The sequence below is a fragment of the Colletotrichum phormii genome (assembly GCF_030913505.1).
Source record: "Colletotrichum phormii strain CBS 102054 chromosome Unknown BDP81scaffold_32, whole genome shotgun sequence".
Taxonomy (NCBI): Eukaryota; Fungi; Ascomycota; class Sordariomycetes; order Glomerellales; family Glomerellaceae; genus Colletotrichum; species Colletotrichum phormii.
In genome coordinates, this window is record NW_026851474.1 from 388,887 (window position 1) to 403,525 (window position 14,639).

At 54.0% G+C, this 14,639-nt stretch overlaps 5 protein-coding genes across 5 annotated transcripts; 4 read left to right on the plus strand and 1 right to left on the minus strand.

Annotated features, from left to right (window-relative positions):
• Positions 1-165: 165 nt before the first annotated feature.
• BDP81DRAFT_454972 (major facilitator superfamily transporter) lies at positions 166-1,784 on the plus strand (the record flags this gene model as incomplete). The annotated part of the gene is made up of 3 exons (XM_060593014.1): positions 166-487; positions 544-790; positions 845-1,784. 3 exons carry the CDS (start codon positions 166-168, stop codon positions 1,782-1,784), a joined length of 1,509 nt encoding a protein of 502 aa, XP_060438965.1.
• A 985-nt stretch (positions 1,785-2,769) lies between these two features.
• BDP81DRAFT_454973 (FAD binding domain-containing protein) lies at positions 2,770-4,394 on the plus strand (the record flags this gene model as incomplete). The annotated part of the gene is made up of 2 exons (XM_060593015.1): positions 2,770-3,037; positions 3,085-4,394. The coding sequence occupies 2 exons, from the start codon at positions 2,770-2,772 to the stop codon at positions 4,392-4,394; spliced, it is 1,578 nt and encodes a 525-aa protein (XP_060438966.1).
• A 298-nt stretch (positions 4,395-4,692) lies between these two features.
• BDP81DRAFT_141469 (calpain family cysteine protease) lies at positions 4,693-8,366 on the minus strand. Its single transcript, XM_060581839.1, has 2 exons — positions 7,655-8,366; positions 4,693-7,591 (listed from the first exon to the last, which is right to left on the minus strand). The coding sequence occupies exons 1-2, from the start codon at positions 7,997-7,999 to the stop codon at positions 4,991-4,993; spliced, it is 2,946 nt and encodes a 981-aa protein (XP_060438967.1). The 5' UTR covers positions 8,000-8,366; the 3' UTR covers positions 4,693-4,990.
• Positions 8,367-9,167: 801 nt separating this feature from the next.
• On the plus strand, positions 9,168-9,980 carry BDP81DRAFT_141492 (uncharacterized protein). The gene has a single exon (XM_060581840.1). It carries the CDS (start codon positions 9,234-9,236, stop codon positions 9,876-9,878), a length of 645 nt encoding a protein of 214 aa, XP_060438968.1. The 5' UTR covers positions 9,168-9,233; the 3' UTR covers positions 9,879-9,980.
• A 2,989-nt stretch (positions 9,981-12,969) lies between these two features.
• On the plus strand, positions 12,970-14,541 carry BDP81DRAFT_411063 (uncharacterized protein; the record flags this gene model as incomplete). Its single annotated transcript, XM_060589148.1, has 1 exon — positions 12,970-14,541. One exon carries the CDS (start codon positions 12,970-12,972, stop codon positions 14,539-14,541), a length of 1,572 nt encoding a protein of 523 aa, XP_060438969.1.
• Between the last annotated feature and the right edge of the window lie 98 nt (positions 14,542-14,639).

The following is a 14,639-nucleotide window of genomic DNA, read 5'->3' on the forward strand; positions in this document are numbered from 1 at the left end:
AAACCTGAGAAGAATCATGGTAAGAATCGCGGGGAACGGGATGACGGTAAAATAATGCTTAGTCATCATTCGTGAGCACCATCCCAGAAGCTGTTCCGCTGAATCGTCTTGGTCCCTTCATCAAACCAAACCATCAACCACCGATACAGGCGGGTCGAGTAGACCATGCCGCCTGCATCAGACCTTGTAGATGCTAGCCACGAAAATGAGAATCCCATCAATCTCAGGTCTCCGCGCAAGCCGCGACGGGCTGGCATTTGGGCTCTCCTCGCACTAGTGCTCCTGGTCAATCTCGCCGCCAGCCTCTACCAGCTTCCCCTCAGCAGAGTCATTGAACGACGCCTCTGCCGCGAGCACTACGCAGTCACAGATCCTTCGGTGATCGACCGAGATGGAAACATCGCAGAGGGTCTCTGCAAGGTGGACGATGTTCAGCAGGGCCTTGCCTGGATCCAAGGGACTATGGAGACGGCGTGGATCGTGGGTGGTAAGCGCGCGGAATCTCACTGAGAGGCGCTCGCTCCTCGACTGACACCATGTTAGACTTCATCATGACGATTCCCTTGGGCTTTCTTGCGGAAAAGTACGGTCGGCGGTTCATCTTATGCCTCAATCTCGTGCCCCGCATCATCTTGTTGGCGTGGGCCGTTATCGTGGGCTACTTCGAGCAGACCTTGCCGACCAAGGCCATGATCGCATCACCATTCTTCTCGGTGCTGGGCGGTGATTGTGTCTTCAACTCAATCACATACGCCATCGCTTCCAATATGACAGACGACCATGTCTTACGGTGAGTAGACCGCAACCTGGCATCGCACATCACTTAACTGACGGAGACGATAAGGGCAACGTATTTCGGATGGATGAGCTCTGTGTCTTATGTCGTCAACCTGCTTGGCCCAGCTCTCGCATCGGCATCTATGAGCCTTCTTCTCTGGCTTCCGTTCTGGATCGGAATCGGCCTCCTTCTTCTGGCTTACCCCGCTGTTTCCCTCTTGGACGAATCGCCTGACAGCCACCATGACGCGGACGACCAAGCGAGACCTCTCCTCTCGTCTCCTGTCCTAAAAGCGCAAGACGCCGACTCATCCCTCCTGAGATCCATCTTCCAGCGCTTCGGCGTCTTGAGGTCCATCATCGCAAGTTATCCTCGCAACATGACTCTCCTCCTCATCAGCTTCGTCCTCACCTCGCTCGCGAGCTCGGACACGAAACTGCTTGTGCAATACATCTCGAAACGCTATCACTGGACCTTCGCGTCAACGGGCTATCTGCTCTCCGCCAAAGCTGTCGTCAACTTCACGCTCTTGACGGTCATCATCCCCGCCATCCTACGATCGAGACAGAACAGGTCACGGCACATCCCGCCCGAGCTGGCCAGTCACCGGATGAACATACACTACGCCAACATCTGCTTGGTCGTCTCTATCCTCGGCGCTCTCGCGATTGCCGTAGCGACCCGGATCTGGATGATGGTACCCTCGCTGTTTCTTTACGCTCTCGGCTCGGCGCTGCCGGTGTTCACGCTGTCACTACTCAAGTCTCCCTTCATCTCACCAAAGCGACACGACCAGCCAGCCAACTCTGCGGATCCGGAGTCACACATCTTCTCAATTGTGATGATGGTCAAGACATCAGGATCGCTTCTAGGTGCACCGCTGATGATGGTCTTATGGGTGAAGAGCATATCTATCGGTGGCGCAGCTCTAGGCATCCCGTATCTTGTTTCAGCCAGTTGCTATCTTGCTGCGTTGCTCGTCTTAGGTCGTATTACAACGGAGTAGCGGCATCTTCTTAGAAATAGAGTTGACATAGCTCAACAGCTCGGTTTTGCACCAGGTCCTCAATATAGATGGAATGGAACTTGTAGTCGCAAGACTTTCTCCTTCGATCACGCGCAAGCAAGACGAATAGTATGGTGGGAATTCTGCGAGGGAGGAGAGACATGACATACGTACACCTGAAACCATCGGCCTGGAGAACACGCAAGCCCTCGACCCCCGGATGCAACCCACCACAACTTATCTGTCAACGACAAGATTTCTGGTTCGGGCCTCCAACTAAACGCGGCCTATATGAGCTCGAGCTGTCGTAGGCAACAGGGAACACGGACTATGAACAATCACAGTGAAATAGCTGTCATATGCCTACACAGCGAAGGCTTCGGGGCAGCTCTGGTCCATGACCAGCACTGCCAAGATTCCATCACCTCATTATTTACAACTTCATTTACCGATAAATCTGGCAAGCTTCTAAGCACAAAATATTCGACCGACCGATCGGCCGGCCACCGTGGAGACCGCGGAACCCGTGGGCTCTCCGGCACCAGACCGCTCTAGCTCCGGACTATCGGCCGCAATACTGGGGTTCGTGACTCCGTCGACCGACCGGGCGTGAACCACATTCTAGAGATGTTAACAACGACCCTTATTGCGCAACCGAACCATCTGAACTTGAGGGTACCTCTGATCAGAGCTACACGAATGGTGAGGTGATGTCTTGAACCTGCAAGCACCCTGCAGGCCAAGGAACGCAGTCCACGCCGTGTTGGTTCCGCAACCCCTGTCACCTCAAGCGGGGGACTTTGGGTGTACTCACTGATTTCTGCTTGCATGCGTACTTGTGGTTCACTCAAATAGATCAAACAATGGCATCCGAGACATGGGTCTCGATCCTTCCTTGCTTACTCTTCATGTCTTGCTCCTCTCACTTCCTCGCGTTCGTCCCATGGTTCTGTGACCGGCCTACTTAGACTCCCATCATCCCATCATGTTGCGCTCTAAGATAACAAAAGCAACCGCTCTCGCACATCTCCGACCAACATCAAGTATCCCACTGCGTCGCTACCCCCCAATTTTCCAACCAAAACGCCTCCTCTTAGAGAATAGACCCTCCACGCCAGACGAACAAGTTGATCTCCTCATAATCGGCTCCGGCGCAGACGATCTAACAGCAGCCCTCCGCGCCAGAACCCTCGGCCTCAACCCAGTCATCATCGAAAAGGAAGCAACACTGGGCGGCGCGTCCGTCATCTCAGGTGGCGCGGTCTCTGGATCTCAGCAAACCCGATATCCCAAGGTGCAGGCATAGCCGACTCCAAGGAAGATGCCCTTGCGTACTTTGATCAAGCTGTCGGGGACGTCAGGCCCGTCTCGTCGCTGGCGAAGCGGAAGGCGTATTTGGATAATGGGCCACGGACGGTTAGCTTTCTGAGGGATCTTGGGTTTGAATGGAGGTTTAGTAGGGGGTATCCGGATTACTACCCCAAGATGAAGGGCGCCATGGGGAAAGGAGGCGGGAGGACTATTGAGTCTATGGCTTTTGATACCAGGAAGCTGGGGAAATGGCAAAATGCACTACCGCCTGCGAATATACCGGTAGCAATCCACGGTGAACTGGCGCCATGGATCACGATGATGACAGCCTCGTTACAAGCTTTCATCAAATCGACTCGCATCATGCTACCCATCATCGGCAAAACCATTCTCGGACAGAAAATCGTCAGCCTAGGCCGCGGACTCATCGCCCAGCTTCTACATCTCAATATCAAACACTCAACCGACATCCGTCTACGCACATCCCTCCTGGACCTCACACTCTCCCAAGCAGGAAAGGTAACAGGCGCAAAGGTCAAACTCCCCGACGGAACCACCAAAACCATCACAGCCTCCCGCGGCGTGATCCTCGCAGCAGGCGGCTTCGCGCACAACACACTCCTCCGCGAAAAGTACGGTCCAACCCCAGCCAGCACGGCATGGACCAACTCTCCCAAGAGCGACACAGGCGACGCGGTCATTGCAGGACAGAAGCTAGGCGCAGCGACGGCGTTAATGGACGATGCGTGGTGGGGACCGACAATCTTCGATCTCGTGACGGGGAAACCTCACTTTGCGCTTACAGAGCGGTATCGACCGCACTGTATCATTGTCGATGCCGCAGGGAAGAGGTTCATGAATGAGGCGCAGCCGTATACAGATGCTGGACACGACCAATACGAGAGGAATAAGTCTGTGAAGGCTATTCCTGCTTGGTCGATCATGGATACCAACCACCGGAACAGATACATGCTCGGCACCCAGCTGTTCGCAAGGATGAAGCCTAAAAAGCCGGTTGCGAATGGTACCATGTTCGCGGCAAACACCCTCAGAGACTTGGCGCAGCAGATTGGAATCGACGCTGAAGGTCTGGAAGGTACCGTCACGAGGTACAATGACATGTGCAAGACAGGCGTCGATGCAGACTTTGGAAAAGGCGACAACGCATATGATAACTTCTTTGGTGATCCTGCCGCTGGCGGACCGAACCCCAACATGGGAGCTTTGGGCAAAGCACCGTTCTATGCTATCGCGATCTGGCCGGGTGATTTGGGAACCAAGGGGGGGACTGCTGACTGATGAGCACCAGAGGGTACTGAGGGAGGACGGCGAGGTGATTCCTGGGTTATATGCTATTGGCAATACGGCAACGAGCATCATGGGGCGGACTTATCTGGGTGCTGGATCAACTTTGGGTCCTGCAATGACGCATGGCTTCCTTGCTGTCAATCACATCGCCGAAACCTGAAAGTCTGACTCTAGTCCACGGAATCGTGTTTGCTACGTGAATGTTACTCATGCGGGAGTGGCTTCCAGCGTCAATCGTTGTGAAGTTGAGGGAAATCGGTGCGTGATGATACACATGTGTCTACAGGACTGAAGTGAGGTGAGAGCATGCGCAACAGGAACAGAGTGGGTTGTATTTAATCATCAATATCATATATATATGTTGTCAAGTCTGAAACTCTTGTGATTTAAACAAAGCAATCGTCTATGATTGCATGATCTCGCTTGCAATGTCAACACCTGCCACGCTATTCATCGACCTTTAAGTCACTCATGAATTTCAATAAACGACACCAAGAAAATAGTGCGAAAAATCTACAGGGACACTTCTACTCTACGCCATGCTCTACGCTCGTGTACGTCGTCAGTCCGTACCGCTCTAATAGGGTCTAGCACAACTCTTTATGTGAGTCTAACGGGGTCGCTTCCGGGGTAGCAACGACATCTGGTGTCGAAGTCCCGGAGTGTAACTTGTCGTAATCGGTTGAGTCGACACTGTTCTTGTCCGACTTCTCCGACTTGGAGTCTTCGTTCGTCTCATCTTTCTCGTCTTTGATGTCATCTCTCGCTTCTTCTGTCTTCTCAGTCGTGGATGCATCGACATCAGGCTTCGCAGCTTCTGCGTTGTCAGACTCAAGCCTCTCGCGTTCTCCGCCCGCGTTTACTTGGGCGTTGTCAATGTCGGCTTCTCCTTTCTTGCCCATACCACCCTCGAGAAGCTCGCCGCCTTCCATGACGACGCGGACTTCAAGGTCCTCGTCCATGGAGTAGACGCGCACTCCTACAATGCAGATGGCGTTCCAGGGGTCAGGTAGACCCTCCTCTTCAGATTCGTAACGCTCGTCATGTCTTTTGGGCGGCCCTGCAGGAGTAAGGCGTGGCTTTCTGACCATGTCATCGTCACTGTACAACTCTTCCCAGTCTTCGATGGGCGAGTCGGATGAATCGCCATCTGAGTCGTAAGACGTCTGCGCCGGCGGTGCGGGAGCAGGGGCGGGTTTGGCTGCAGGCTCTTCGCCGGCGGCGTCCTCCTTGACTTCGTCTTTGGACTCTTCCTTGGACTCTTCCTTGGACCCTTCCTTGGACCCTTCCTTGGACTCCTCCTTGGATTCCTCCTTAGACTCATCCGGTGTATCTGACTTGGACGTCTCCTTCGGTTCCTCGTTAGAGTCGCCTTCAGCAACTCCCTTGGTTGTGTCAGCGGCTGTCACCTTGTCCTTGGCAACTTCCGTCTGGACGGCTTGATCCTTGGCCTTCTCTGCATCCATCTTCTTCTTCGCCTCGGCCTCTTCCATCACTTTCACTTCTTCGGCAATCTTGGCTTCCGCAGCGGCCTTTGCGTCGAGGTCAGCCTTGACCTTGGCTGCTTCCGCCTTCTTGGCAAGCTTGCGGTCGCGCTTCTCGTTATTCTTCTTGGTCTGCTGCTTGGTGACTTCGCGGTTGATGCGACGTCTCTCCCAGAGCTTGCGGCGCTCCTTCTGGCGAGACTCAGAGGCTCTCTGCTGCTCCTTCATCCTTCGTAATCTGGCAACCTCTTGGAGATGGGCAGTACCCTTGCTGTGCGCGAAGTCATATGCGGCACCAATTTGCGCCAGCTTGTCGTTCTCTACCCGCTTCTTGCACTCTCGCTTGACAACATCCTCGACAGAGGAGATTCTGGTGTCTCTCTCACCAGTGACGCTCATGAAGATGCTGTACTCCCCAGCTGGCATGTCTGGCAACTCGATGGAGACGGATCGGTCCATGAGATAGTTGCCGTGGGAGCGGACGATGTAGTCCTCAGCGCCAGGGCGGTCTCGCTCGTGAATACGGAAGTGGATGCGGAAAGAGTACTGGCCTTGAAGTCCCTTGAAGTATCGTGTGTCAAGTTGAGTAAGAACAAGAACTAGCGGCCCGTCCTTGGATAACTTGACCTGGAATTTCTCGTTGAACTGCGACTTCCAGGGGACCTCGACCCCGATCCAGCGTTGAGCGCATCTCCAAGCGGGGTCACGGAAGAGCCTGGTTCTGTCAATGTGTTGGAATTTGCGCAAGAAATCGTCGTAGTTGATCCAGAAGACAGAGTCGTTGCCAAAATGGTGGCCAAGCTCCTCCTGTACTTCCATGGTCCATTCTTTGGAGCCATCAGACCACGCGCCCTCCCACACGCCCTTGCGGATCTTGCCCCAAGGGTTGCGAAGCTTAATCAGACGCTCTCCGGATTTAAGCGTCCTAGTTTCCATAATAACGTATGCATGGCCTTCCGAGATGCCATTTCGCTCGCCATACCCTCCGTCAAGGAGACCGGTAGAGCAGCCGAAGAGGAACTCCTCGTTGACTTTGGCAAGTTCGTTCTCCCAGAAGCCCTCAAGGTCGAGGATATCCGAGGTAAGCAGTTCGGTGGTGACACCACCCGAGAGATCTTCCAACCCCTCGCCGATCCAGCCACCCGCCAACGATGCGAAGTCACCGTGAGCCTTGGCGTAAGCCTTCTCGATCAACGGCACCCACGTCTCGTTCTGGTCCTTGCACTGAGCAAAGAACAAGGCCTTGGATCCGGTCTGATAGGTCTTGCGATAGACACGCTCAACGTCCTCTCGGTCAATTTGCTGGAGGAGATCTCGTTGCATGCTAGGCGAATCCCAGCAAGGAGACTTGAGATACAGCTTGTCGTCGATAATGGAGTAAATCCACTCGCCATCGCGATAGAAGACGAAACCGTAAATGCCAATGCGAGTATCGTACTCGACGCAGATGCGTTGAATACCGCCCTCGACGTTAGCAAGGGCGGTCAGCGTCGCCATCAACCAGCAGTCTCCGAGGCTCCCCTGTTTCACGTCTCCGCCATTGACGTTCTTTAAGAAAGTTGGCTTCTCAAAGATTTCGTGAACACGCTTTACTGCCTTGGGGACAGATGCGCTTGGGTTGGAGAGAGTGGTTCTGGAAAGCTGCCATTTGGTGTGGCCGAGGGTGTTGAGACAGTGACCCTTTTCCCACTTCAAATCCCAGTCCTGGAGGGCTTGTTAGTTCCCAAAAGCTCGAAGTCGCAAGCAACTGAGTTGTAGGTAACTCACCAAATCCCAACCAGGGTCCCGATACCGCATGTTGACTCTGCGGCATTCTTGGATAATCTTCTTTACTTTCCGGCGGCACTCCTCGACAGCTCGCTCGTATCCAGCACTTAACAACTCGTTGGGCTTCTCTGAGCTCGCTGGCGGTAGAACAGGGTCGAAGGGTAGCACAGCCAAAGCCTTGTTGAACTTCTTGTCCTGAAACTTCTTCCAAATATGGTTGATAGAAGGCTGCGGAGGCGTCTTCTTCTTCTTGACCTTCTTCTTATCGGTGGTACTGGTCGATGCTGGCACAGGACGCGGGCGACGAGGGTCGTTCGACTCCTCTGAAGAGCTGTAGCCGTGCATGGCGAGGATGCGGTATAATAGACACGGAAGCTCGAGAATTAGGCAGTGTCGAAGGTCTAAGGAATCACAACGGACGAAGACGAGGTAGGTGGATGGCGGGAGCTGTGCAGTAGTTTTCTATAACTGCCAGCGTGCAGAAAAGGTCCCGGGCTTATTGTTGTACACGGGTCAGTTATGGCAAGATTGGGCGAAAGAAGGGCGGTCTAATGCCGTGGCACAGACAGACGACCGACTCAGGGAAAAGTGATACGTTGAAGAAGGGATATGGAGGGTATCTTTAGAGGGCATAGACGAGCACGAGTCGTAGATGGAAGAGAAGGCTGGTTATAAGGGTACAAAAGGCGGAGGGAGAGGGCACAGTGTAGACGAAGGAGGGCCTACCTGGCCGTTGAGTCGCAGAGCTGGGTTCTTCCAACAAGTGCTTGGCAGCCTCGCCAGAATTATTGGACGATCTGACAATCATGAGTCGAGGCCGGGGCCGTGACCGGGATGATGGAGGTGGAGGGTGACTCGCACACGCTGCTACGAGGCAGCCAAGGCGTCGAGTCGGAAGTCGAGGAACCACCTATGTCGTGGCCTATTGGCCTGGAGAGGTTGGCGGCATCAAGGGCCCCGGTAAAGGACAAGCAGGCCGGCGTGGCTGATGGCGATTGTCGTGATTGCTTCCCCCGGTTTCCCCGTATCACTCAATGCGTTCATCCTTGGGGGAGGTCGAGCACCGGGCTTTGGGTGGGGCAAGGGTCTCTTGGCGTCGAGCCGGTCGATTTCAGGGTTCCAGAAGGCAGTTCTTCGGATCGAAGGGTGTCAGAAACATGTTCCAAGAGGACAGAGTCAGACGGGAGTTGCGTGATGGTCTTGAACGGGACAAAGAACGGCGCGCACGGCTTGTGGTTGAGAAGTTGAGGTGGAGGGAAGAAACGGAGACTCGGGAGAGACGGGTGGAGAGAGGTACCGGCACAGCTTATGTGATGTGGAAAGGTACATGGATACGTACACTGGACCCCCAGTGGTGTCATGCACTGCACTTCCGGGGACACTGCAGAGGCGTTAGCGCCACGGGTGGGAGCCTTCAGCGCCGTGGCACCCAGCGATAAGACTTTAGTTGGTAACTTCAGGGCCTCGGTGCCTATGCAGCAGACCTGATTGGCTCAGCTTCCCTTCTGATACCGATAAGGCCGCCCAGGCGAGGCGGGTAAGGTTCCTAATCGTCCCAAGGACCCAACCGTCGCCCGAAATGGACGAGGCACCGTTGGTGTCTTTCGCTTTTGTTCCTTCGCTCTTCTGTCCGATCTTTTTCCTCCTAGAAGCAATTCACAAAGTAGCGTACGACTTATCAATCATCGACCCATTCCGTTTTCCACCCGTTCTACTCGCTTTGTCCATCTATTGCGTACGGTATATCTACTTCCGATATTCGAACATTGACCTTTTCTTCAACACCACTCGTGGTATGGTGGCACACATCTCCCCGGCAGGCAATGATACACTACACAAAAGGCTCCCTGATAGACGGCTTAGGCAACGACGCCACTTGACCTGGTCGACAAGCAGGCCGGCTTGTCAGCACAGCCAGACTTTCTTCATTTATGAATCAGGCTGCCTCTTGATAACCCCGCGATGTACGACAATTGCAAAGAGGCTCAGCTTCAGCTGTACGCAAGCGACCCTGCAAACGCGTCCCGTACAGAATATCTGGATGCTGTCACACTCTCGTATACCACATCTGGACGACGTTGCAGCAATCGGCGCTTGCCAGAACCTTAATCATCCCGCAATTAATCAGATTCATCTCGACCTTTTTCCACCTCAACCCGCACGTTGCGATGCCCCGAGAAACCTACAAAGATTCCTCTCTTGTCTCGAAACCTCAAGGAGCTAGACCCTGGCCGTTTCTACCCCGACTTTGGACGGATAAAGATAGGTCTTCACAGCACGATAACCAAGATACCTTCAGCCTGCCCCCGACCAACACGCCCGCCTACCGCATCCGCTCTAGGCCCACATTGCCACTAGTGGACGTTGCTGAATTTCTGAGCTTGCGGCAGTGCAGGGGAGGGCACCAAGTCACCCATGCACGAAGCGCGACGAACGACGAGGATTGATAACGGAATCCGGGGGTGCCCAGGCGAAGACGAGATGTGATACCTATCGTTCAAGGTCATGCAGCATTGCCAGCCTCCCGTACGAGACCACTAAACCGGCATGAGAAGTTGTTGGACTGTGATGTTCACGCATTGTAACATTCTATGGATACAAACGCACAATGCAGGAGGTGGCAAGGGGCATGTTCCTCCACTAAATCTGTCCCAGTCCACCTCAAATCACTTGTCACAAGAAGCAACCGACAAGATCCAAGCATGTCAGCAATCACAGTGTGCTGCATTGCAGCACTGCGCGGTGCGTGGTGCGAGGAGCTGTCTCGTCCAGGCTTCAACAAGGTTCGCGGCCTCAGAAATCTGGCTTCCGCCTTATTTGACATGGCTTCGTCCAATCCGTCCTGTGCTGGGCGAGAACTGGGAGACACTGCATGAGTCCGAGCCGAAGTTGTTTTCCAAGTCCCGCCCAACGCCGGCTCCGGCGTCCCGTCCGTTCTAGCCCAAAGCGATGCGCTGCATGCTTGAGAAGCACTTGAGCGATGTCGACAGCTCATCTTCAATAGTCACCAAGCGACCGTTCATGAGATTCGATGTTGGTCAGCCTGCCAATATTTCTCGCGAGGTCATGCACCGTGGCACCCTCGCCTCTCTGCCGTGCCGCTCTTTAGCAGCAGATCCGTATGGGGGCCTCATTATTGTGGGAACAGCGCACCTTGTAACTGGGCCACTGGCAAGGCGATCCCCTATCTCAACGTACGAATACTCAGGTAGACCGTAGAGCTACTCAAGACACATAGAGCGATACAGCGGCCAAGGACATCAGATGAGACCACCAAGGACCCAGACTGATTCGTGTCACTCTAGACAGGCATGAACGGGAAAACGGAAGGCAGAAACTGCAACCAAAGACAGAGAGAAAAGGGGACCAAGGAACTAACACACCCCTAACCAGTCAGTGCCAGCCACTTCTGGACGAGGACCCTCGTGCCTGAGTCGGTGTGGATGGACCCTGATCATCCCAAGCACCGGAAACGCGCCAGTGGCGACAAGGCCCTGGCCGAGCTACGGAATAGCCGTTCCGAGTATGTTGAGAACTTGAGACACCGAGGAAAAGGATTGAATTACTAACGGTTTTCACGCGTATCGTGGCAGCGTAGTACCGAACTTGACGCCAAAGAACGTTGCAATAGAGGATGGGAGGTATGTGTCTACTTGCACACCGACTCGATGGCTTCGGATACTTGCCGCTTTGGGTCAAGGTCTGGACCGAGGCCCCCCTTGTCGGACCACGTCCGTTGCCTCACCGACTTCACCGTTCCCTCCGATCCCGCAGTCCCATCCTCTTCTGGCGTTCCCACGTTCCCGCCTGCCATCGTGCCATCCAAGCAGGTCTTCTGCACGATATGATCTCGGACCTGCGTCCGCTTCTCCATCATTAATTCGATGAACTGTGTATCTGTATCCGTGATGAGGTGCTCTGTTTCGGCCATGCTGGGCATTCCCCCACTCACGGATACAACTGGGTCCTAAAGACTTCGACCCAGAACATCCAACTTGTGTTTCCCTCCCTAGCCCGTGGACTCGTTCATGCTGTGCGTACTATAACGATGGTAGACACTATGGGATAATTAGGGATAGCGACCGATATTTGTTGTTGTCTATTGAGACGATGAAGTTCAGTGAGAAGCACCAGCTTCAATGTAGCCACTGCTGCAGATGCCTACTAAGTATGTTGGATTATAACGAGATGACCAACATCGTCCATCAATTTAGGTCCACAAAGTTTCCAGCAAAGAATGACTCAGTCTAACTCATCTAGGGGTTCTCCATAGGTAAGTAGTCACTTCCAATTAGATGCCGTAGACACATGGCTGCGAAAGGAATACCAGTCTTTCTCCCGACTCAATAGAGTCTTGAACAAACCCCACATAAGCAAGTCGTTCGTCCCCGGGCTTGTTCCTGTTGATCTCTCTCAAGTTTCTTGCCGTTATTGATGCCCAGAGCTGTAGGTGTTGAGACGCTCATCCAGGTATAGGGCTGAGTCTTCTCACGTGGACTTACCCCTGGATGGCTGAAGTATGTTCAGGTAAGTTCAACTTGTACGCCACAACCACTGCCGATGGTAACGTTCGTATCTTTCTCCGGTAACATGGTCTGAGCCGTGGAACCCTGTTTGACGCATATCTGGGTGGTTGTCTACTGGTTTGCTGGACATCCGCATCCTGTTAAAACCCAACTTTTTCACTGATGCATGAGTTTGCTCCAAGACTCTTTGCTCCATGAAAGCTATTGCTATACGGCGTTGATATAATTAGCTTCAGTGACAGAGGTACCGAACTTTCTGTACCGATCAAATTGGGCATCATATGGGTTGCCTTCCATAGCTCGTCTCAGTACTCCCCAGAATGTCGTGTTTGGGCCAGTACCTGACTACCTGAAAGTGACAAACTGCCACCTCTCTTGCCTCGCAAAATCTTGATCTTTCCCAGCCAAGAGCTAGCGCATCACCCTACCATAAGAAGGGTTCACGATGCTCCGGTATATCGTTCATCTAGTCATCGGAGATAGGCTCGCAATGTTCCCGTGTATCCCCCACGTCTTCACGACAAGACGGCAGGTTGTTTACGACCCCCTGAGCTCGAAAGTATATGTTTTCAAGTTATCGGAGATTGGGTTCTTGGATTCTTGTAATCTCATCCTCCTCTCCTCTCCAGGGCCAAAAGACAGCATCTTCCTTCTCATCCAACGATCCATTCTTCCAACAGAAGACACAACACCGTTAAGCACACAAACACATCCTCGCTCTTGCCCATGCCCTCACAACCACTCCCTCTTAACTATACCCTTACCCCCTCTCTCTCTATCTATTCCACGATGAATAACCACACGGAAGCCGAAGAAAACCCTAGACGGCGGGCTTTCCGACGTGCGGTTATAGCAAACATCAATCGCAGCACTGCTCTGAGACAGCAACGTCATATAAGAGAGCAGCAGATACAGGAGAGGGAGAGGCAGCAGCTGCAGAGATGGGAGAGGCAGAATTGGAGAACCACTGCCGCTCCTGCCCAGGTGGTTCATAACCAACAAGAAGTCATCCGGCCGACCCCAGTTGCCTCTGACGGCAGCTCTGGACCTAGCCTCATCGGAAACCTGAAGAAAGTAGCCGAGGCTACTCCCAACGTAGCCTTCGAATACCCCATCTCGTCCTGGACCATCCTGTCGTTCGACTTGAACTACGACCCTACCCAAGCGAAAGGAAAACAGCCCGAGATCGAGCCACGGGTCGCCTCGTCCAGCAACTCCAAGGGAAAACAGCCTCAGCAGCCACGTCACAACATTAATCAGTGGCTCGATGGAAGGCCTCGCCCAGCTCTGGACCCCCGTGCTGACGAGTGGCTGCCCTTGATCCGCACGGTGGATCAGGATAATCAGCCATTGGATAGGCCCAATAAACGGAGCTCATCCTACGACAGTGACAGCCTCGGCGACTGGCCAGACTCGGACGGATACCAGTCCAAACGGCGCTCCTGGCTCGAGTCGGAAGTTGAATCGAGAGATGGATCTCCCGTTGCAGAATGGCAACTTTGGTCCCCTGACTTCGATAACCTTGATGTGAGGTCAGACGAGGGGCAGGGCTCCGGAGAGGGCAAACAGCCCGATGAGGGCAACGACCTCAACGAGGGCAAAGACTCTGACAAGAACGAAGAGTCCAACAAGGGGAAAGACTCCAAGAAGGGAGAAGAGTCCGACACCGAGGACTTGAAACCTCACTACATCACACCGGTTGACTCAAGGGACGGAACCCCCGTCAACCCACTAGCTCGAGTCCCATTACTGGATCGTGGCCCGAGTATCCGGCTCCAAAAAGCACTGGCAGAAGACCAAGACGCTCCCAGGAAGCCGATCTGCGATCTCTTCGGCTCCAGCGAACCGCTCCCACCTGCCACCCAGAACGGCCTTCTTAAGGCGGCTGAATGGGCGGGCGTCTGTCGTAGCGAGGTACGCGAGCCTTCTATGCAAGCAAAGATGGCGATGTTGGGACCGGAGAGGTCTGTGAGTGAGATGGAGCTGGAATGGAGCCTTTGGGCAGGGCTAAAGAGGCCTAGGAAGAAGCCTGCTTACTTGCCTCGGCTCGAGGAGAAGCACGAAGAGGAGTTTCCTTCCGCATTAAGGCGCGAACAAAGACGCTTGATGAGATTCGTTGGTCCCTCCTCGGTGGAAGGGGTGGCGAAAGCTCTCGAGAAACGCCTGGCAGAGGTCGTGGCGGAGCGTCAGAGGGAATGGTGGAATGGATTACTTCAACGCTCCGATGCCCGTGCGCATCAGCTTGCCCAAGAAGCCGCCGAGGCTCGGTCCTCTTGTCGTCTGCACGCGTGGGTGACTACGATTGCTGATATTGCTGTTCCTGCTGGAGGTTGTAGCCCAAAGGCATGGTGGAGGCTCTAGGCTGACATCTGGGCAAGATGACGGGCAGGGCCAGGACGGGCGGCATGGGCGGCTCGAGCCACGCGCAGCCGCAAGTACGGAGGAAGAATAGCATTCAT

Bases quoted from the DNA above. Each gene is read 5' to 3' on its own strand.
- BDP81DRAFT_141492 (XM_060581840.1), top strand. From the start codon at position 9,234: ATGGACGAGGCACCGTTGGTGTCTTTCGCTTTTGTTCCTTCGCTCTTC.
- BDP81DRAFT_141469 (XM_060581839.1), bottom strand. From the start codon at position 7,999: ATGCACGGCTACAGCTCTTCAGAGGAGTCGAACGACCCTCGTCGCCCG. The intron at 7,592-7,654 runs GTGAGTTACCTA...CAAGCCCTCCAG, and splicing joins GGGACCCTGGTTGGGATTTG to GACTGGGATTTGAAGTGGGA.